The 23828-nt window shown below is 38.1% G+C and overlaps 1 protein-coding gene and 1 non-coding gene across 2 annotated transcripts; one reads left to right on the top strand and one right to left on the bottom strand.

The window, feature by feature from the left end:
* Window positions 1-966: 966 nt before the first annotated feature.
* Window positions 967-1039, bottom strand: TRNAA-UGC (transfer RNA alanine (anticodon UGC)). The gene has a single exon. It is a non-coding gene; the product is annotated as a tRNA-Ala (tRNA).
* A 16413-nt stretch (window positions 1040-17452) lies between these two features.
* SMIM28 (small integral membrane protein 28) lies at window positions 17453-22300 on the top strand. Its single transcript, XM_045524728.2, has 2 exons — window positions 17453-18039; window positions 21360-22300. Exons 1-2 carry the CDS (start codon window positions 17929-17931, stop codon window positions 21708-21710), a joined length of 462 nt encoding a protein of 153 aa, XP_045380684.1. The 5' UTR covers window positions 17453-17928; the 3' UTR covers window positions 21711-22300.
* Window positions 22301-23828: the final 1528 nt, after the last annotated feature.

Below are 23828 nucleotides of genomic sequence, written 5' to 3'. Positions count from 1 at the left end.
ACTCCAGGAATTGGAAGGGGACATAATCTGCGGACGGCCACATGGCTAACAATTGGCAGAGCCAGAATTCAAACCCAGATTAATCTGACCACAAACCCATGCTCTCTCCAACATAACGTGATACCTTGGGGATAAAAATGAAATGGATGAAACCCTGCCCGGTGCAGTATCTCCAATCTCAATAAATTAAAATCACCCACAAACTTAAATTTCAAACCTTTTAAAATCCGTACTCTCAAAATAATTGTGTAACACTAATCCTCACAACAAGAGACATTCCTGTGTCATGACCGTGGGAAATACAGAATAAATCCATTTGCTATAAAAATGAGCAGCACAAAATTCAAGTGATGGTTGTATTCAATCCAACAATCTAGCATTTACCAAAGGAAAACTTGAGAGAGCTAATATTCAAGACAAAGTTAAAGGTCATTTTAAATATCCACAATTCTTAGAATTTCTAATTTTATTCCTGCAGTAGGTTATGCTGTTGAGAAGCAAGGTATTTAGCCCAAATTATCTCAGCTTCTTTTAGAAATGCCTTCACTGAATTAAGATTTAATGTTCTGCCTGCAGCTTTTAAAGGCGGTCGATGTGAGAAATCGCCAAATTTGTCTTCCATAAATCTATATTAATAGCAGGTGCCCACCACATTACTCATTTGTTTCCTTATATAAGGAACCATGAGACCAGCTTTCCCAGAATCTAAAACCAGTATCTTTGATAAAAATTATTTGATCTTATATTAGATATTGACTTTTCAAAAAAGTGGGTTCTACTTATTTTTGTTTTTACTGTAGTTTCCAGGAAACTCAGAGCTAAATTCAGGCTCATGTAGACAAGGGTGTTGAGGAACAGGCAAAGATCAAACCACCAGCTCCATATTACTGGATTTCTTAACTGCGTTTATTCTTTTTTTTTTTTTTTCTGGTGGGGGTAGGTAATTAGTTTCATTTATTTATTTAATGGAGATACTGGGGATTGAACCCAGGACCCTGTGCATGCAAAGCACGTGCTCTACCACTGAGCTACACCCTCCCCCTCATTTATTTACTCTTTACAATACTTTATACTTTCAATTCATGTCATCTTATGGCAAGGAAAATGTATGGAGATACCTTTTCTAAGGCTGCCTACCTAGAAAATAGAGTTCAAGCCCAGGTCTGATTCAAAGTTCAACTCCTCCAACCACGTGGAAAGAATTGTTTCACTCTTATCCCCTGGTAGCACCCATCCCCCTGCCCTTTTTTCTGTATTGTTTTTATTTGTGAACAACCTTAAAGCCTTTTGTAAGTAAGTAATATATAAATCACATGTAAATAAAATATTGCCTCAAGAAATATGGAATCTAGCTAACTCTAGGATGTAACTGAAACCATGTCCCATAGGGTAAAAATTCCATCCTGAAACCATGCCCCGGAGCCACAACAGAAACTGGTGACTGACCGAAATACTTGAGCTTGTCTTACAGAACAGCAGGTGAGAGAACAGCTTGTTAAAAACTCCTCTGCTTTTAATCTGCCTTCACTGACCAAGCTCATCTTAATTATTTTTGAATCCTTAACTGTCCCCTGTAGATAACATCTCTGATGTATGGAGTTGCTATAGTAATGGGGGCTTAAGCTATTTTCCAGAAACTGGGAGTCATCTCCTGTCCAGTTTGGGTCAGCTAAGACTGGATGGGACCACTGACCCTAAAACTGGGCCTGTGCAGGTGTCTAATGAGTGATTTTTTGACATCAGAGGACCAAAAACTCCACCCTCAGATCATGCTAAGCACCTCCAGTTTTTAACATGCATCTCCATGAAGGAGCAGATAGCTCATATACACTTGGGCAGAACCCTGATTATCTCACCTTTTCCCTACCTCCAATCACCTTTCTCCAGGCCTAAGAGCACCCAGCTTCTTTATACCATAAATATCTCAAGCTGCTCACCTTTAGGGAGGCAGATAATGAGATTTGTTCTCCAGTCTCCCCACTTGGCTGCCTTGTGAATAAACCCTTTCTCTGCTGCAAACATCTGCATTGCAGTGTTTAGCTTACTGCACATCAGAAAAATGAAGCTGGGTTGGTAACATAACTAACACACACACCTACAGATACGAAGGCCACACCAGACGTCCAGGTTTCTGATGCATCTTAGCCAGATACCATTCAGAGTCACAACCCACAGTCTAAAGCAGGTGTGCCTCAGTCCACATGGGTCCAGCAAACCCCCTTGAGAGGACAGAAGGTCTATGCGGTTTCTAGTGTCTCTTGAGAACACATTCTTGACTAAAGAGTTGCGACCAACAACAAAGAAAGAATTGTGACCCAAGAGCGCTCAAATTTCTGTTAAATTTGCCAATTCGTCAATAGAGAAATAGAAATTGTATTTCCTATCATCACGGTAGCTAACATTGAGCATTTACTAAGTATGGAGCATTTTACATGGATTATTTCATAAAATTCTCAAGACAGTTCTGAACTAGGCATTATCCCTATTTTACAGAAGGAAAACCTCAGGCTGAAAGAGATTACCTGGTTCACCCTAAGTCATTCATGTTTAAGAGGTGGATATAGGATTCAAACCAGTCTGGCCCCAGAACTTACGCCTTTTACTACTGGCCTATAGGCCTGTTCATAAACCTATCAGAGTAAAATAGCCTGAAAATGTGTAAAGCTTATCAAACAACTGTATCCAAGCAGTATTTCTGCATACATTTAAAAAACATATATTAATCTAGAACAGGTAAAATTGAATCAGTAGTTTTAAAACTCCCAACAAATGAAAGTCCAGGACCAGATGGCTTCACAGGTAAATTCTACCAAACATTTAGAGAAGAATTCGGAAGAATGCCTATCCTTCCGAAACTATTCCAAAAAATTACAGAGGAAGGAACACTTCCAAACTCATTCTATGAGGCCATCATCACCCTGATACCAAAACCAAAGATATCACAAAAAAACAAAATTACAGACCAATATCACTTATGAATATAGAGACAAAAATCCTCAACAAAATATTAGCAAATAGACTCCAATAATGCATGAAGTGGATCATACACCACAACCAAGCGGGACCTACCCCAGGGATGCAGGGATTTTTCATTAACCATGAATCAATGTGATACACCATATTAACAAACTGAAGAATAAAAACCATATGATCATCTCAATAGATGCAGAAAAAGCTTTTGATAAAATTCAACATTTGTTTATGATAAAAACTCTCCAGCAAGTAGGCATAGATGGAACATACCTCAACATAATAAAGGCCCTATATGACATACCCACAGCTAATATCATACTTAATGGGGAAAAGCTGAAAGCATTTCCTCTAAGATCGGGAACAAGACAAGGATGCCCACTCTCACCACTTTTATTCAACAGAGCTTTGGAGGTCCTAGCCATAGTAATCATAGAAGAAAAAGAAATAAAAGGAATCCAAATTAGAAATGAAGAAGTAAAACTGTCACTGTTTGCAGATGACATGATACTATACATAGGAAACCCTAAAGAAGCAACCAGAAAACTACTAGAACTCATCCATGAATTTGGTAAAGTTGCATGATACAAAATTAATGTACAGAAATCAGTTGCATTTCTACACACTAACAATGAAATAGCAGAAAAAGAAATTAAGGAAACAATACCATTTACCATCATACCAAAAAGAATAAAATACTTAGGAATAAACCTACCCAAGGAGGCAAAAGACCTGTACTTCAAAAACTGTAAGACACTGATGAAAGAAATTGAAGGTGACATACGTAAATGGTAAGATATACCATGTTCTTGGATTGGCAGAATCAATATTGTTAAAATGGCCATATTACCAAGGCAATATACAGATTCAATGCAATCAAATTACCAATGACATTTTTCACACAGCTGGAACAAAAAATGTTAAAATTTGTATGGGAACACAAAAGACCCCAAATAGCCAAAACAATCTTGAAAAAAACAAGAATGGAGTTGCTCCATTTTTCATGCTCCCTGACTTCAGACTATATTACAAAGCTACAGTAATCAAAGCAGTATGCTACTGGCACAAAAATAGACACACAGATCAATGGAACAGGATAGAAAGTCCAAAATAAACCCACGCACTTATGATCAATTAATCTACAACAAAGGAGGCAAGAATACACCATAGAGAAAAGACAGTCTCAATAAGTGGTGCTGGGAAAACTGGACAGCTACCTGTAAAAGACTGAAATAAAAACATTCTCTAAAACCATATACAAAAATAAAGTCAAAGTGGATTAAAAACTTAAATGTAAGACCAGATTCGATAAAACTCCTAGAGGAAAACATAGGCAGAACACACTCGGACATAAATCACAACAATACATTTTTTGAACCAGCTTCTGGAGTAGTGGAAATAAAGCAAAAATAAACAAATGGGATCTAATTAAACTTAAAAGCTTTTCCACAGCTAAGAATACAGTCAACAAAACAAAAAGACAACCTACAGAATGGGAGAAAATATTTGCAAATGATGTGACTGACAAGGGACTAATTTCCAAAATATACCAACAACTCATACACCTTAACATCAAAAAATAATCAACCCAATCCAAAAATGGGCAGGAGATCTAAGCAAGCAATTCTCCAATGAAAACATACAAATGGCCAATAGGCCCATGAAAAAATGCTCAGTATTGCTAATTATCAGAGAAATGCAAATCAAAACTACAATGAGGTATCACTTCATACCAGTCAGAATGCCATCATTAAAAAGACCACAAACATTAAATGCTGGAGAGGGTGTAGAGAAAAGGGAACCCTCCTACACTGTTGGTGGGAATGTAGTTTGGTGCAGCCATTATGGAAAACAGTATGAAGATTCCTCAAAAAACTAAAAATAGATATATATGATCCAGCAATCTGACTCCTGGGCATATATCCAGAGAAAACCTTAATTCAAAAAGACACATGCACCCCAGTGTTCATGGCAGCACTATTTACAATAGCCAAGACATGGAAACAACCTAAATGTCCACCGACAGATAACTGGATGAAGAAGTTGTGGTATATTTATACAATGGAATACTACTCAGCCATGAAAATAATAAAATAATGCCATTTGCAGCAACATGGAGGGACCTGGAGATCGTCATTCTAAGTGAAATAAGCCAGAAAGAGAAAGAAAAATACCAATGATACCACTCATATGTGGAATCTAAAAAAAGAAAAAAAGAGGACAATATTATTTCTGGACTCCATTCTTCCCAAGTGATCTATATGCTTATATTTATACTATACCCCACCAACATGGTTACTGTAACTTTAGTGTGGGCCTTAGAGTAAGTCTTTAGAGTAAATCATCCAACTTTCCCTGACCCCCCACAAACTGCTTAGGCTGTTATAAGACTTTTTCATTTCCATATAAATCTTAGAAAATAATACCAATTTCACACACAAAAAATCTGGAATTTGGGTTGAGATCACATTGGATTTGTAGATTAATTGGAGGATAGTTGACATCTTAACAAATTAATTCTGATGCAAAAATATAGCACATCTCTCCACTTTTTGAGTTGTCTTTAATTTCTCTCAGCATTTTGTTGTTTATGTACAATTCTTGCATGTATTTTGTTATATGCATTTTGTTATAAATTATTTTCTATTTTATGCTATTATAATTTATACTGTTTTTCAACTTCCAGCAGCTTTCACTAGTATATAGAAATACAACTGATATTTTTATACTGACTTTATATACTGTGTCCTCGCTAATGTCACTATTTCTAGTGGCTCCTTTATAAATTCTATGGAATATCCTATATGGACAATCTTATCCTCTGAGAATTAAAATAATTTTATTTCTTTGACAATCTATACAGACCTTATTCTTTTACTGGCCTAGTTGTACTGAATTAAGCTTCCCATAAGATGCTGAATGGGAGCAGTGAGAAAGAACTTCTTTGAAGAGGGAGGGTCAAGATGGCAGAGCGGTAGGACCACGAGCTCGCCTCTCCTCGCAACTACGACAAAACCACAACTAACTGCTAACCAACCATTGAACAAAAAGACTGGAACCTAGCAAAAAAGATCCTCTTCAACTGGAAACATAAAGACGGAACCACAGTGAAACAGTAGGAGGGGCATGCTCCCAGTATAATCCGGCCCCATACCCCCTGGGTGGGTGACCCACAAGCTGAAGAATAATTAAGTCGCAGAGGCCCTCCCACAGGAGTGAGAGTTCTAAGCCACATGTCAGGCTCCCCAGCCTGGGGTTCTGGAATTGGGAGGAGAAGGAGACCCCAGCACATCTGGTTTTGAAGACCAGTGGAGCTTGACTTCAGGAACCCCATGGGACTGGGGGAAACAGAGACTTCATTCTCTTGGGAAGCATACACAGAATCTCGCCTGGGTCAGGTCCAAGGGCAGAGGCAGTGATTTCATAGGAACCTGGGCCAGACCTGCCTGCTAGTCTTGGAAGGTCTCCTTCGGAGGTAGGGGACGGCTGAAGCTCCTCCCCCTGGGGACATAAAAGCCGGTGGTAGACATTCCAAGAGTGTTCATCTACATGAGCTTTCCTGGAAGCTGACATCTTGACTGGATCATTAGCACCAAGACCTAGCCCCACCCAACAGCCTGTAGGCTTAAGTGCTGGGAAGCCTCAGGCCAAATAATATACTGGGTAAGAATATAGCCCCACCCATCAGCAGACTTCTGAGCCACAAAGCCTCTAGACATGCCCCTAGACTCAGCCCCACCCACTAGAGGACCAGAACCAAGCTTCATCCATCAGTGGGCAGGCACTGACTCCTCCTGCTAGGAAACCTGCATAAGCCTCTAGTCCAGCCTCATTCACCAGGGGACAGATACCAGAAATAAGAAAACAACAATCCTAAAGCCTGTGGAAGGAGTCCACAAACACAGGCCAGACTCTACCCTGGGACCGGCTGGACCCTGGCCCTTGGGTGACAAGAGAAGAGTTTACTGCTGGGACACATAAGACATCTCCCACAGAGGGCCACTTCTTCAAGGTTGAGACACATAACTAACCTACCTAAAAATACAAATAGAAGGATAGACAATGTGAGGCAGCAGAGGAATATCTACCAGGCCAAGGCACAAGATAAAACCCCAGAAGAAGTAAGTAATGAGGAGATAGGTAACCTATCAGAGAAAGAGTTTAGAGTAATGATGGCAAAGATGTTCAGAGAACTCAGGAGGAGTATAGATGCACAGAACGAAGTTTTTAGCAGAGTTGGAAAATATAAAGAATACCCGAACAGAGATGAAGAATAAAATTACCGAAATGAATAACACACTAGAAGGAACCAAGAACAGACTAAATGAGGCAGAAGAACGGATCAGTGAGCCAGAAGACAGATTAGTGGAAATCACTCCTGCAGAACAGAAAAAAAAATGAGGATAGTTTGAGAGAACTCTGGGACAACCTGAAGTACACTAATATTCACATTATAAAGGTCCCAGAAAGAGAAGAGGGAGAAAGGACCTGAGAAAATTTTTGAAGAGATAATAACTGAGAAAACATCTTTGCCTCATTTCTGACTTTAGAGGGAAAGCAATTAGCTGTTCTTTATCAGGTTGAGAAAGTTCTCTTTCTCAGGAGTGATTTTTTAAGATTATCAAATTGTTTTTCTGCATCTGTTGAGATTATCATGATTTTTTTTACTCAGTTAATATAGTGAAAAGCATGCTTAGTTTTCTAATGTTGATCCAACCTTATATTCCTGGGGTAAATTCTATTTGGTCATTGTATTAATAGTCTTCAAGGGCTGCCATTAGAGAATACCACAGGCTGGATGGCTTAAACAGAAATTTATTTCCTAACATTTTGGAGGCTGTAGTCCAAGATCAAGGTGCTAGCAGGGTCGGTTTCTGGTGAGACCTCTTCCTGGCTTGCACACGGCACTTCTTGCTGGGTCCTCACAGTGTCTTTCTTCTGCGCATGTGCAGAGAAAGATCTCTGGTGTCTCTCCCTCTTCTTAAAAGAACATCAGTCCTGTAGGATTAGGGACCCATCTTTACGACCTCATTTAACTTTACTTATGTCTTTGAAGGCCTTATTTCCAAGTATCATTACTTTAAGGGTTAGGGCTTCAGCCTATGAATCTGGAGGAAGGGACACAATTCAGGACACAATTCAGGCCGTAACAGTCATGATGTATTACTCCTCTTATATACTCCTGTATTTAATTTGCTAATTTTTTTAAGGGATTGTTGCATCTATATTCATGAGCAATACTGTTAGTTTTCTTATAATGACTTTGATTTTAGTATCAACATGATGCCTCATGGAATGAATGGTGAAGTGTTTCCACCTTTTCTATTTTTCTGGGAGGGTTTTTGTAGATTTGGTGGTGTTTTTTTCCTTAAATGTTTAGTAGAATTCACCAGTGAATACATCTGAGACTGGAGTTTTCTTTGGGGTAAGGTTTTAAACTATAAATTTATTTCCTTGAATAGATATGGTCTATTCAGGTTATCTTTTTCTTCTTTTATATAACAGCTTTATTGGGCTTCACATACCCTATCATTTACCCATTTAAAGTGTATAATTCAATGGAATTTTTAGGTTCAAAAAGTTGTATGGCTATCCCAACAGGAAATTTTAGAGCACTCCATTGCCTCAAGGAGAAACTCTATAACCTTCAGCAGTCACTCCCCTCCCTCTGCCCTAAACAACCACTAATCTACATTCTGTCTCTCTAGAATTCTCTCTTCTGGACATTTTACATAAATGGCATACATACAATATGTAGTCTTTGTAACTGGTTTCTTTCACTTATCATTATGTTTTCAAAATTCATATCCATTACAGCACGTGTCAGTACTTCCTTTATTATGGCTAATATTCCATTGGATGGATATATCGCATTTTGTTTATCATTCACCTGTTGATGGACAGCTGGGTTGTTTCTACCTTTTGGTTATTATGAATAATGCGGCTATAAACGTTTGTATGTAAGTTTTCATTTCTCTTGCATAGGTACCTGGGAATGTAATTGCCAAATTACATGGTAAATATTTCTTGAGTGAGCTTTGGTAGAAATTTATTAACTTCATTTAAGTTGTCAAATGTATTGGTCTGAAGTTCATAATATTTCCTTATTTTTTTTAATATCTATAGCAACACTCCCCTGTCATTCCTGAAATTAGCAATTTTTGCCTTTTCTCTTTGTTTCTTGATCCTTCTGGCTAACTGTTAATTGCTTTTATTGATTCCTTTCAAATAATCATCTTTTAATTTCATTAATTTTCCCTAATTTTGCCCATTTAAAAAATGTTCTGCTACTATCTTTATAATTTTTCTTCCCATTGCTTACATTGTGTTTAATTTACATCTTTAAGTTCCTTAAGGTGGCATTCAGTTCAGAATATTTAATTTTCCTTCTGATTTTTTTCTTTAATCTTGTAATATTGAAAAGCGTGTTGTTTAATTTCCAAATAGTTGGATCTTTTTCAGATACCTTATTGATTTCTGTTTTAAACCCCATAGAGTATGATTTCAACTCTTTTCAACTTATTAAGAACTTTAATGATCCAAAATACGGTTGTCTTATTGACCATAACGTGGTCATGTGGTCCATGTAAACCTGAAAAGGATGCATATTCTACAGTTGTTGGGTTGAATGTTCTGTAAATATTAACTAGGTCAATTATACTGAAAGGGAATGTTAAAAATCTCCAACTATAACAGTGCATTCGTCTATTTCTTCTTTTAATTTCTTCTGTTTTGCTTCATATATAGAAGCCCTGTTGTTAGACACATAAATTTAGGATTGTTATATCATCTGAACAAATTGATCCCTTTATCATTATTAAATGTCTTTTTTTAATCCTTTTTAATATTCCTTGTGCTGATATCAGTTTATCTGATATTAATCATTTGGTTAATGACTGCATGATATATTTTTTTCTATTCTTTTCCATCCAATCTATTTGGATCTTTATATTTAAAGTTGATTTTTTGGAGAAAGCTTACCATTGGGTCCAATCAATTGGGCAAAAACAAGCCTGTGGAAGAGTTGCTCGCAGAGGAGACTGAGAAACAACTAGTTAGACAGGAGGAGAACAGAGTCTGAATGTTACAAAGTCAAGTAAGTGAGCACTTCAAGAAGAGAGCTTTCAGCAAGAACATCTAGTCATCCAGGATGAAAACTGGAAAAAGTCCACAGTTGACTTGAAGGTTGTGATGACCTTCATCAGACCCATCACAGGGCAAGGGTGAGGGCAGAAGCCACACAAGAGAGAAGAGCAACTGGGAGAAAGGAAGACAGTACGGAGGTAAGGAGGGCAAGAGGCAACAAGGGCCAGGGGAAAAGTTCTGTTTTATTTATTTCAAAATAGGAGATAATCTAATGCTTACGGACTGGGGGAAATCATTTGAAAGAGAGAGGCTAGATAGTCACTATCTGCTAGGGATGGAGGGTGGGGTGTATGTGGCATCCTGTGGTGTGAGAGAAGGGAACAGGATGTAGTGTGTGTGTGTGTGTGTGTGTGTGTGTGTGTGTGTGCGCGTGCGCACGTGTGTGAGAGAGAAAGAGAATGTTGAAAAAGAGAATAGGATCCGAGGAAGGTGAGGCTGGGTTGTACGATAGGTTGGAGGAGGACTTAGGCAGACAGAACTTGCTTTGGACAAAAAGGACAACTCTTCCACAGCACACCCCCCACCATGACGGATGAGAAAAGATTAGGAAAGTTGACAAAAGTGAAAATAGGACAGAGTCTTGCCTAATAGTTTTTCCAGAGAGAGAAAATGAGCCTAAGAGAAAAGAGGTGGGATTGGCAAGGATTTAAGGTCAATGTTTGGAAGGAGTGAGAAGAGAGCTGATTTCATATTTATTCCAGAAGACTGGTTAGGGTTAGATGACCTCTTTAAGGGTTCCCGCTGCTCTTTGAGTATACAGCTGCCCAAATGCTTCACACTGACTTCTAACTGTTCATTTACTGGTCTTTCTCACACACAATTACAAGCTTTTTGGGGCAGGGACTACTTTATATGTACACACATAATGCCTAGGATTTAACAGATACCCAGTAGAAATGCTTGCTCAATAAATGACAAAAATATTGCCAAGTAGTATAAGATCTATGCCACTTGCTTAGTGATTAATTCAGAATCTGAAGCCCTGAATTTAGACCTCACCACTTAATTCTCCAAACTCTAGAATTCTATAATTTGGTGAGTGAGGAATAAAGAGTTTCAATTTTCAACTCAATACGAACTCCTTACTGTAACAATGATAACAAATATCTACTTGCAGGGAGAACTACCAGCAGGAGTCTTAGAAATATATGTAAAGCATAAGCAAAATATATAAAGGCAACAAATTGAGATACAAGACTCAGCAAACTTTTTAGCTGCAAATACTATTCAAGGAATGAGGCTTAAAATGGGAATACAGATTAAAGATGGCATTTCAAATCTGATGTCCCCAAATTAAATCACCAGTATCCCAATTGTGTGCCAAAGAACAGTACTGTTAAATAATGCACATTTCAGTTCAGAGGCTTTCATCTGGATAAATTGGGCCGTAAACTTACTATTAATGCCTTGCCCCTCTGTATTTCAACAGCAATACCCTAGAGTGTATCAACATCTTTCTAAATCACCTAATTATTGGGAAACTACACAGCATATACCACAACCAACAACAGTATCTATCCTTTTATTATCTGTAACACCAACACCCCCCCCCCAAAATTCTCTCTCCAAAAAAAAAAAAAACCTCAGATTTTATTTATATATTTTAACAATAAATAGTTGTTCTTAGAGGCATGTCTAATAGTGAGACAAGTCACATGCATTCTACTTGTGGAACTTTCCAGAGTTAGAAAGCACACTGGCTCTATGACGTAAAGGATTTTCCCCTGGTTCTAATGCTGATTCTTTGTGAAACGCTGGAGAAGTCACATAGCTTCAGTTTCCTCTCCTATAAAATGAAGGTGTTGAACTACAACAGCATTACTCAAGGAATGTCCATCGGGAAACTAGATCTGGAAATAAGTCCCACCCTCTATAAAAAGCTTCATGGTCAAATAAGATTAAGAAATGTTCTATCCTATAGCAATGCACGGCAGAATAATCAAGAATCTGACAGGCAGGGTGAGGCGAAGCTGAAACCAGAGCAGAGAGCAGAAGGCAGACCTGCCTCTATCACCATGGAATTAAAAGACCTGGGGCTTCCAACAAGGTGGACAGGCTGAATCTGCAACTCCCACATTTAATCCTGAATTCTCAAGTGTTGCTAAAGTGATCTCAGGTTGGTGTTGGTCCCATCAGTACTAAATGCAAATCATCTCTAGGAAAGTATCTGCAGTTTAGTATCTCAGGATTCTCACAGATCAGGTTCAACAAAATATGTCCTCACAATTTCAAAAGTTACCAAACACACAGGGAGAAGTCCACTCTCAGCCACCTGAGAGGTTAAGCAAAAATAAACAGACTTTATATTTATAGCCATGCCACATTTGCCATCTCTAGGACTGTGCACCAAATATAAGGCTGCTACACCTATTCAAAGAGGAACGTCCTTCATCATCTAAACTTCCTCTGCTTCACAGACCTGGCTCCCAGAATTGTGTCATCTTGGAAAACCTGGGAAATTTTTTTCCCCAAAATGGTTTAATGTAAGCCTTAATTCCCTAATCTGCAAAATTAGGAATAATTCTTGTAACTTAGAGGTCATGTAAGAAAAATAGATAATACGATAGCATATAACAATCGAGGTATCAAATAATGGGGCTCCTCCAAGCCATCTAACCCACTCCCTGTCACACATATGAATAAAGAAACTACGCGTAGACAAATTGCATGAGAATTTTTAATCTAAATGTATCTACCTACTAGTTGCTATTTTAAATTCATCAATTCCATTTCTACACATTTGTGATCATTATTATATTTTAAATATGCCTAGATTTTCCTTGATTCCATGTATAGAAAACCAAAGGCCAAATATTTGAAAATACCCAAGTTCATAACCAAAAAAAACCAGAAAGCTTATAAATTTCACATTCTGCTTTCTGATTTTCCTGAAGAATAGAGATTAAAAAAATACTCTTCCATTACAGATAGAAATAAAAAAAAAAAACAAAAACAGTTGACTGTAGGAGAAGGGAAGTTTCTGGGGTGAAAGAAATGTTTTCTATCTTGTTTCAGGTGGTGATTACAGGAGTGAATAAAACTGTCAACATTCATCAAACTGAACACATTAGATATCTGTGTTCTGTTTTATATTATTCCCTCACAAAAAGTTTTTAAAAATCTTCTGTCCAAACCTCCATTTCCATAAGGCTCATATTCTTCTAAAGTAAATTTCGTATCAATAATGTCTTTTTTAAATTGTCATACATGGTTGGTTTAAAAAAGTCGCTCTGCAGTATCTTCCTTTTTCAGTCCATATTGTTAGTGGATTTAGTCAAACTGTTTGTGTCTTTCCTTCCAGATTATCAGGGCCAAAACTGAACAAAAACCAAAGCCAGTCCTGCTGACCCTTAGATGAACCCCTGGGTCTCCATGGACTGATGCAGGCAGTGATTCATCACAGAGCTGCCTGCCATCTGCTGATTAGTTTTTCAGTCATCCTAATCAAATATAAGCTTATTTAATTTTTATAATAGCATCTTAAGAAAGTGCACTGCTCAGTTTGCTAAAATTCAAATGTATTTACTAGCTTAGAAATTAAATGTGAAAAAAAACCTACCATTTTACAGGCGTCTTTAGTTTATTTCAATCTCCCTTGACCGTCAGTTTTCAAGGACATTGTCTCCATTACTAACCCACACGATGAAATGTGTAACACAACAAAGTCGAACTCCACTATGTCCCACAAACCAGGAGAACCAGAAAACCAAGAAGTCTTGGTAGTTCTTGAAAATAAAAAACAGGAAACTAACAATGTTGAACTCAAGGGAATTAAAAAAACAGAGCAATAAATGGGTGAAGACAAGACAATTTTAAAAGAGAAAGACAGAGAGAGAGGAAAGAATTAAGTAGAACATGGGAAAACTCTTCTGTCCTCAGTTCTGAAATCCTTAGAGAAGTTTTAGAGGGAATTAATCAAACTTTCAGACTAATTGTGGTCAGCATTTATAATTAACATCAAGCTATAAAAGTCCTAAACAGAAAAATCTTAGCTAAAAGCCTTTTAGAATCATAGGAAGTATTTGGCCTTTTAGTGTGGAGGGAAAAAAAATGGAAAAGATTACCTACTATGGAGGCCTAAAAAAAAAAAAAAAAAAAGACTTTGATTGTTAAAATCCACACAGGGATGACTTTCTAGAGTTGAAACATTACAGCATTTCTGTAAGCAGTTACAGAAAATTCAGGCTATTGGCATGATAGACTAAGCACATCCTAGTAAGCTGAAAGCCACACCAGGGATCATTATTCATACAACTCTTCAATGAGTTTTTTTCTGTGTCAACTAACAATCCCCTAACTTATTTTTGACCTAATACAAAACTGACTTAAATAAGTGTTATAATATTGGAATAACTAACATGCTGTGGGACTTCAGAGAAAACTGGGATTCATTCCTAATTCAGGTGGAGGGCGGGAAACTGCGGAGTATTACAACAGGGTGGCTTTTATGTGAGCCTTCAAAGAAGGACAGATCTTGGACATTATTTGTGTTGATCACAGGACACACATTCATGAAAAATTACAAAATTTTGATCAGCAAAAGGAAGAAAACTAGTTCCACAAGAAACAACTCAAAATCTCACTAGTTGGAAGAATTACGATTGTGAACATTGACTTTTTTCTATAAGCAAGACATGAAGATTTATTATAATAAACATATAGCTTCTGGCACGCTTCTCTTAATACGTGGTAAGCATGTTTACATCTTCCTGGTATTTATTTTCAGGTAATAATATCTCTTCATCTGTGTATATATTAATTTATTAACCAATTATTTTGTGAAATTTTTAAAATTTCCAATTGTTAATACAGACATCTTGGAGTAGGCATCAGATTATTTATGAAAAATTCCTACAGGTGGAATTACTGACATACTGATATGATTTTTCCTCTATTTGTTAACTTGCTCTGTTTTACTATATAACTCCCTTGACTCTACTTCTCTGTCCAACTACTGCATCATTTCTTTGATCCCCTTTCAAGCAAAATAACTCAAGAGCTGTTTATATTCTCTACATCAGTTCTTCTCCTTCCTTTTCTCCCTTATAACCAATCAGTGTCTTCCCCAACCAGTCCACCAAAACTGCTCTTGTCCGAACAACCAGTGACACTCCTTCTCTCCCATTTTGTTAAATCCCACGGCAAATATCATCCATCTCCTTACCTGATCATATAGTAGCTTGTGAGATAATCATTCTCTCCTAGAAACGTTTTCTTCCCTTGGATTCCAGGACACCACACACTCTTGGTTTCTCTTCTACCTCATCGGCCACTCAGTCTCCCCATTCTATGGACACTCATTCTCCTGGTGATCTCATCACATTTTGTAGCTTTAAATACCATCTTCCTGCCAATGAGTTCCAACAATTATCTGTGGTCTAGTTCTCCCTCCTAAATTCCAAAGTCAAATACCCAAAATCACAAACATGGCAAACTTAACACGTCCAAAATTCAACTCCTGCTTTTTACTCCCCTTGCTTCAAAAACAAAGCAACCCATCCCATCCAGTCTTTCCCCTCAAATGGTCATCCTTCCCGTTGCTCAAGCCTAAAACAATCCTTCTTGATCTTTTTTCAATCTTCACCACTTTTAGTTCAAGAAATCTTGTTCATCCTATCTCTAAAATGTATCTAGAATCTCACCACCCCCACTTCTATGACTCAGATCCATTATTTCTCCCCTGAATTATTTGAAGAGCCCCCACTATTCTCCTTGCTTTTGCCCTTAATCCCTGTATCTATTTCCCACACAGAGGCCAGAGTGATTCTTTTAAAATGGAAGTCAGATCTTGTCATTCCTCAGCTCAAAACTACATGGCCTTTCCATTTTTGCTTGAGTAAAAGCCAAAATTCTTACAACGCTTTGTACATCCTGCACTCTGTGCAGCCCAGCCACGTCCCATGTATCCTCTCTGACCTTGTCTTCTAGTTTTTTCCTAGCTTTCCACTCCAGCCACCCTGGCCTACTATCCCTCTGAGAACTTATCAGGCATGTGATCGCCTCAGGGCCTTTGCATTGGCTATTCCATTCATCTGCCATGCTCTTCCCTTTGATTTCTTCATGGCTCAGTCCCTTAAGTCCATCAGCTTTTTACAGAAATATCACTTTCCCTGTGAGGTCCTAATTGACTTCCCCTTTTGAAAGTGTCCCCACCCCATTTAGGAATTTACTTCTTCTCTACTTTTCTCCACAGCATTTATCAACTTTTGATGTAGTGTATATGTTATTTGTGTAATATGTTTGTTTCTCTTGGTCCCCCCCCAAATCTATCTATAAAAGGAGGAATTTTTTTCTCATTCATCCAGTGCTAAAGGAGGGTCAGCATAACAGGTTCATATTTATGCTTTTGATCTAGACTTTCAATTTGCTTATTTGCTTCTCAAGAAATGAAGGTATTTAAATAAGTAGATATGCTGGAGAAGCAATTAAAGGCATACTATTGGCAAAACCACTGACAGGTAAAAAAGGCAAAACGGTGTACTGGTCACCAAGGTGCTCCTGATGTATCAATGTAGAGATACAGGACTGACTTAAAATAGGAACACATCAATGGAACAAGGAACATTTTAACCAAAAGCACAAAATCAACTTACTCCACAGTAAGAAAGGAAAGGATGAAGTGACAAAGGCATTCTACACTAGGATACTGATTGAGACGCTAGGCAACTTGGTGAAAACTCATCACAATTAACTTTGAGAAAGTGTCAAAGTATATTGGGGAAGGCAGCTGTCTTTGAAAAGGTAACAAAATCTATGGAGGCTCCCAAGAAAATGAGATGTATCTAAAAGTTTACAGAGTTCACCACCCTCCTAAAAACCTATCCACAGATGACCATGAGCCAGAGATTGAGAATCCTAAGTAAGAAAAAACCACCCCACTTAAATATTATTTCAGCATCATGACAACCACTTGGATGAAAATGATGCCTAGATGAGAAAGTAGGTAGTTGCAATATTGAGTTATAATATTTTGAATGAATATAAAGTTGAAGTTTACTCCACTAGAAGAAAGAGAATCCAACTGCTATGTCTTAAATGTTAAATTCTTAATAAGTATGTAGAATTACGCATCCCAAAGTTACCTCGGTGAATGTTTAAATTGAAAGTTTCTTATCTGAACTTAGTGTAAATAATTTTATATCAAGTTTAAATATCAGAAGGAAGACTATTTAGGTATTGGTAATTTGACTTCTTGTTTTTCTAAATTGAAACCAGCACACATTCCATCCAAACAATCTGAGCTATTGTCTCTGGCTTCTGTACAACTTTATCATTAGCATCTTTCATATAAATAATTCACCAAAATGTCATTAATGAGTCTTGCTTCTCTACCAAATGCCCATTCTCTCTCTACCTCAGAATCCAGAAATAATTAAAGGAAATTCAGCTTGGGTAGTTTTTCTCGCTCAGCTATATCGCTGGAGAAGGATGTGGTAAGGGAAGGGAGAGGGTCTTATTTACATCTAAATATAAACAGCTCTTTATTCACTGAGACCACTCACTGCACTGTAAGAATGCTAGTGCAGAGAGCATCTCTGTTTAAAATCTTCTCCATACCTGATATCTGATGCCAATCCTTAGAGTGATAAAAGGCCACAAAAGCAAATCCAGAGGCACAGAATTTAAATATAGTCAGTCCCGAAAGGTCTCTCTGGTTGTTCTCTGTTCCCTGTTGCCACTCATCAGAGAACGAATTTACCAACAGCCATCAACCAAGCACATCCAAGCTGGATGCAGGCCAAGAACAAGCACTGTTGTTGAAATCTGGGCAGCGAGGTGGAAGGGTGACCGGTGCACCAGTCGGATGAAAACATGCGGGGACTCTTGAGCAGCAGCTGGAGGAAGTTTGGACATGCTGGCCGGGGGACGTACGAGTGGTTAACTAGCGAACCAAGCCTACCTCTTCCAGAAACTCAGCTGCAGGTCTGTACCTCCGACTTATGCCTTTTCTTCCCAGAGTATCTTTGTTAGCTTTAAAGCCAACGATGCCTTTATTTTTAGGAAAACTCAGTGGCATCATTTTGCATTACAGGTGTGACAAAAATGACTTCACTGAGTGGCATGGTCTAAGGAGCAACTTAAAAGAATACAGCAAAAGTTGTATTCTTTTGACAATGATAAATTCAAGTAAAAGTTGCCACAAATATATTCTAAGAATATCTAGTATATCAAATATAATCAAAGAACACCTAAAACTAGGAGTCAACAAATTTTTATACTTTGGGGTTACAAATTTGTTCTCTGCTCAGGAAGCAATGTCTACATATACAAAAAGGAGAAACTCCCTGGGGCTCTCCAGCTGTTTCTAAGAGTTTGCAGAAGCCAAGGACCTTACTTTAGGAAGGGCAGCAGAGGGTTAAGGAGGTTTTGCCTCTCGCTAACAAATGCAGCTGCTGCTTTGCTTTGTCTGGGAAATCACCAAAGAAGTCACAATCTATGGCAGCATTAAAGAGAAATATTTGTAAAAACGTAAAAACTCAGTTTTATGATCAGCAAGGAAATGAGTGATACTGTTGTCCTACAAGAAAGAGGGAAACAACCCTATGTTCTTGTTTTCTGGAAAATCAAGTGGTATTTAAGTTCTCTAAGACCACGTTTTACAGAAAAAAAATTATACACACTTACGTATATATATAATGAGTAGTTACATTTTTAGTTGGATATTTCTTTAAAGTATTCCCTGAACAGCAAAGTCCTTGAGTTAATATACACATCAGAGAAACACTAAAAGTGAAAAAAAAAAACACTTTGAGAGTTGTGAACAAATTGGAATATTTGACTAAAAAAGACATCCTTTCTGCATTAAAAAAAAAAATCCATTAGCAATTTGAACCAATTTATCATGAATCATTAAATAAACAGATTAAGGATACCATCATAAATTTGCTCTAGAGCTCTGTGATCTCCTAACTAGAAAAAAAGAAGAGTTCTTTATCCCCCCAAATTGTCCTAATCTGCTGGGTTAGGTAAGGCTTTTAGTGCCACTCGACACTTGGCCAAATGGAACTCAACCAATGGAAGTGTCAATCACAGAAGGGGACTGTAGCATCTCCACTTTCACAAATTTTGCAATTAACACCGTTAGTCGCATAACTGTAAACAAGAAGGTCTATTACATAAAAACTTTTAAATAGAATATTAAGTTTCTTTACATTCTCTGCATATCGAACTTATGAGTATAATAAAACATTTAAAATTTGATGCCCACCATTGTTTATAAACGATTATCATCCACATTATTGAAGGAGAATGAGGGAAAAAAAGCTATGCAAAATGATCCGTGTTTATCAAGCCTGAAGAGTGACTGTTTAAAGTATTAAGAGATAATAACTCTAACATTTTAAATAATTCATCTAAGGGGAGAAAATTCACACAGTTAAATTGCTTTTTGACTCCGACTTGATTTTGTAATAATTGTAGTAACTTTATTTACGAGTTCATCTATTCTTACAGATTTTATAATCAGGATCTGTTACATCACAACAGATTAAGAGTTCTGATAAACCAGATTATGCATAAGAAACAGAATTCATAGTTCATTGATTCATTTAAGTCTCATGCCAATGCTCCAAAAAAAGATGTTCTCATTTCCATTTCATAGAGAAGAAAACCCAGACCCTTAGGGCCAAGTGAATGGTCCATGGTCATGCAGGTATCAGAATGTCATATTGGAATCCAAGGTCAGAGCTGTCAAACCCCAAAGATGATGCTCTGCTTCCCAAGAAAATCCTTAATTTTTATGCACTTTAAACTAAAACATATTTTTTTTTCCACTGGAGGTTATAAGGATTGAACCCAGGACTTCGTACATGCTACGCACACATTCTACCACTGAGCTATACCTTCCCCTCTCCACAAGCTAAAATAACTTAACTCATATCTTACCAAAGACAAAATATCTGGCAGTGTAAATATTAAATAAACCATTTAACTTTGAGTCAAATTAACACACCTAGTTCTAAATTCTTTGGGAATTAAAAAAGATTATAAAACAACACTAGATAAGCCATTCTCTTAAGAAGTCAAGACCAGCAAAACATTTGTTTTTTCGACCAAAATCAAGGCAAAATCCTAAGCTCTCATAGGTTTATTATTTTAAGTTTTATGTTAAATCCTTAGATAAAGAACTTACTATGTTGTTTTTTAAAAACCATTATAAGACTTTGCACTGTTTCCTTTTCCTCCGTAGTAGTGGGAACTAACATTCACACTGTTGCTGTGTGTAGTATATAACAGAAAAGCTTTTCAATACTTCATTACTTTTTAGCTTTATTTAAGGCAATGTCAAAGCAATTTGGAACAGGACTTATTTTTTCATATGAATTTTCTACCTTGCTGTTGAAGTATTTATTGTTTCATGCCTATTGTATTATTTACTCCATCAAGAACCATCATCATTCTTGTAAGCTGATACTATAAAATCATATCTTTTTTAAAAAAAAGAAAGAAAAAATCTTTTAAGTTGCTTAAGAAATTATCTGCAATTCTTTTTATTGAGAGTTCAAAATTCCCATATTTATCCTACCAATATTGCAAAAACAAACTGAGGGAATTTCAAAATCTCAGTCATTATAAGCATTGGCTATCAGTGGGGAGGGTATAGTTCAAATGGTAGAGCACATGCTTAGCATGCACAAGGTCCTGGGTTCAATCCCCAGTACCTCCTCCAAACAGAAATAAAATAAATCTAATTACCTCCCCCTCATAAAAAATGAACAAAAGCAAAAAAAAGCATCAACATTAAAAAAAAAATAAGCATTGGCTAGTTGGCCATCAAATCAAATTTCAAATGTTATTTATATGAGATATGAGCACATAACAATGTCAGATTTTGCTCCAGAATTAAAGAAGTAATTTCCGTATGATCCTTCTGTGGCAATAAAACCTTATTCTAATGTTTATTTCTAAATGTCTAATTCTAAATAAAATAAGGACATAAACAGTAAGAGTTCTCATTCAAAGAATGAGTGATGAGCCTGCCAACTAAAACTTATTCTCGAATTTTTATTTCAGGGAAATATTGTAAGGTATCCTGGTGTATTTTGACATTCTGAATTCGTACTTTATCATGTAAATGCACTTTATTTCATGTAGGCTCAAGTTCGTTGGCATCGATGAGTGATTAGAGTGATTTTTAGAGTGAGTAATGATGGTGAGAAGAATGCACGGTGAAGACAAAGACTTAGAAACACAGAGGTCTTCCTTCCCCCATGTCCTCATTCAGTTTCCTTCGCAACCTCCAGGGCACCCGGAAGATAAGTTCCACCAGGGAAGATGTGGAGCCCTTCCTGTGCATCCTTCTTCCAGCCACCATCCTGCTCTTCCTGGCCTTTCTGCTGCTTTTCCTGTACCGCCGCTGCCAAGCTCCTCGGCCCCAGGGGCAGGTGTCAGGCATCGACCTCCCAGAGCAGCCACCTGCCAGGGAGGGGACCGACTTCCTGCCGGGCTTACCGTGGAGCAGTGAGCAGGACTTCCCCTACTCCCCGCTGCCCCGGGGGGCAGCCCTCCTCCCTGCATGTTCACCTCCTTCCTATGAAGAGGCCACCAGGGACACCTCTGGGGGAGGAGGCCCCGGATGCCGGCCCTCAGCGTGAAGAGGGTTCACCTGGCCTGCATGAGCAAATGTAAACTGCTCTTGGAAACCACTGAAAACCCAGCCCTCAGTCCCTCGCAGAGCCCACCTGAGAAGGGGGACCAGGGCCTCTGGACCTAAAATGCGGCTATTCACTGGCGGACACCTGGATGAAGAGGCAAATGTCAATCTCGTTCATACATTTTCAAGTTCTTTAGGGAAAAAAATCTCCCCAGGTTGTTGTAAAGATTTCTATTAACATATAACACCCCTGAGAAAAACGAGAAAGTTCTATGAGTTGAGGGAAAGAAAAAAAAATTACTAGTGAGCATAAGAACCAACTCTGAAGACAAAGAAAACAGAAGAATGTAGATAAGCCAAAGATAATTGCTTTTGCCACCAAATAAAACTTTCTTCCTTCACGAGTTTTTCAGGGCTTCATCATTTCACTTCTGTGTGAGGGCTTCAAGATGCACAGAGAGTTCTAGAAGGCGGGAAAACCACCTGTAGAGCTGCCGTGGTCAATGGTGGTGTTGTAAATAATGGCGAAATATGTTTCAATATTAATAATGAAAGAACAGACATTTGCAAACACTTTCGTTAAAAAAAAAAATAAAGCTCTCCAAAAGTATCTCCTTTGGAGTGTCGCTCTTGCTTATTGTCTTCTGATTTGCTTCCTAGAAAGGGACAAGGATTTGGCTTAGTCATATGGGAGTGTCTCACCCCAGAACATTGTGGGTTGTCTGACCGGCGGGACAGAGTGGCTGCTCTGACATGTTATTTTAGGGGACACTGTGACAACATGTGCCTTCACCAAGCAGCAGGAACAGAGTAGAAATCAGTTTTACGACGGAAAGTAAAGGTCAAAATCTTGGATCGCACGGTAAAGACAAGCACAGAGAAGCTCTAACGGGGATCTTATAAATCACAAAGTTCAAACTCTTGCTTAGCAGATGTCAAAACTTGAGCTCAGAGAGGTTAAGTAACTTGTCTGCTGTTAAATACCTCAAGAGAGGCAGAGCTGGAGCCGGAAGCCTGGCCTCTCTGTCCTGGGCTAGAGCCCCTTCCACAGTGCCAGACGGTCTCCCAAGAAAACTGGGAATGTGGAATTTCAGTCCCCACTCCTGACTGGGAGTCAGGGCTCTCCGAAGAACGGCACAGCTGAGTTTGGAACGGTTACAAATCTCCCTCTGTGATTTTCAAGTGGGCACATAGAGGTGGGTCACACACTACTTGGAGGGGGTCTATCAGGTTACCCACGGGGTCAGGAGGAGGCAGGAGGGTGACACACATGGTTCTTAAACTCTCGCTCAATGCTATAATTTTGGGGGGAAACTATTGTTTTCACAGTACAAAATGCAAAACTAAACCTTTTGATGGTCCAAAATGAACCAAAAAAATGAAGACTCTTTTTAAACCTTTTTGACATGAACATTTTTATGCTAGATATGCAATGGGATACTGTTTTAGAAAAATAACAAAGTAAGCCAAAAGAGGATATGTTACTTTCTAAATGTAATCCGATAGAAATAATAGTAATATATTTGAGGACTGAAGCAAAATACAAACTATTTGAGTGAAAACCAATAAAATTTCTTTCAGGAAAACTGTGCTGAACAATTCTCTAATGGTCTTTAAGGGAAGTAAATAAATGGAAATGAGAAACTAAGCAGACAGCCTTCTTTTTTTAACCCTAAGAATCTAATTCTGTGTGAGACATGTTGATTCTTTCCCGACTGCCATTTCTTCCTTTTCCCTTGCTAGCAGAACCTAGACTTAGTTCTGGGATCCTGGGGCCACCTTTGAAAGGCAGATCAGATCCTTCCTGACACCAGGGGATGTGTCATGATTGTTAATCATAGTGATCTCAATTCCTTCACCAAGGGATGATTTGGTCTTTGAGCCCTAAAGGGGAGATCTACACAGGAGGAGAGGCTTGGTTCCAAAAAAGACTGCCTCATATTAAAAATAAATGCAAAATAAATACTCTCCCTCTTTGCTGGATGTCATGCATCTGCATGTGATACCTTGGGCTGCTACAGCCATCTTGTGACCATGAGGCAACATATCAGCCAGGACTAGTATTTGAGCGTGGGAGAGTAGAAAGATGGAAAACACCTGGGTTGATGACATTGCCGAG

This window comes from Camelus bactrianus, chromosome 8, assembly GCF_048773025.1.
Source record: "Camelus bactrianus isolate YW-2024 breed Bactrian camel chromosome 8, ASM4877302v1, whole genome shotgun sequence".
NCBI classification, from domain to species: domain Eukaryota; kingdom Metazoa; phylum Chordata; class Mammalia; order Artiodactyla; family Camelidae; genus Camelus; species Camelus bactrianus.
This window is presented reverse-complemented; position numbering and strand designations above follow the sequence as displayed.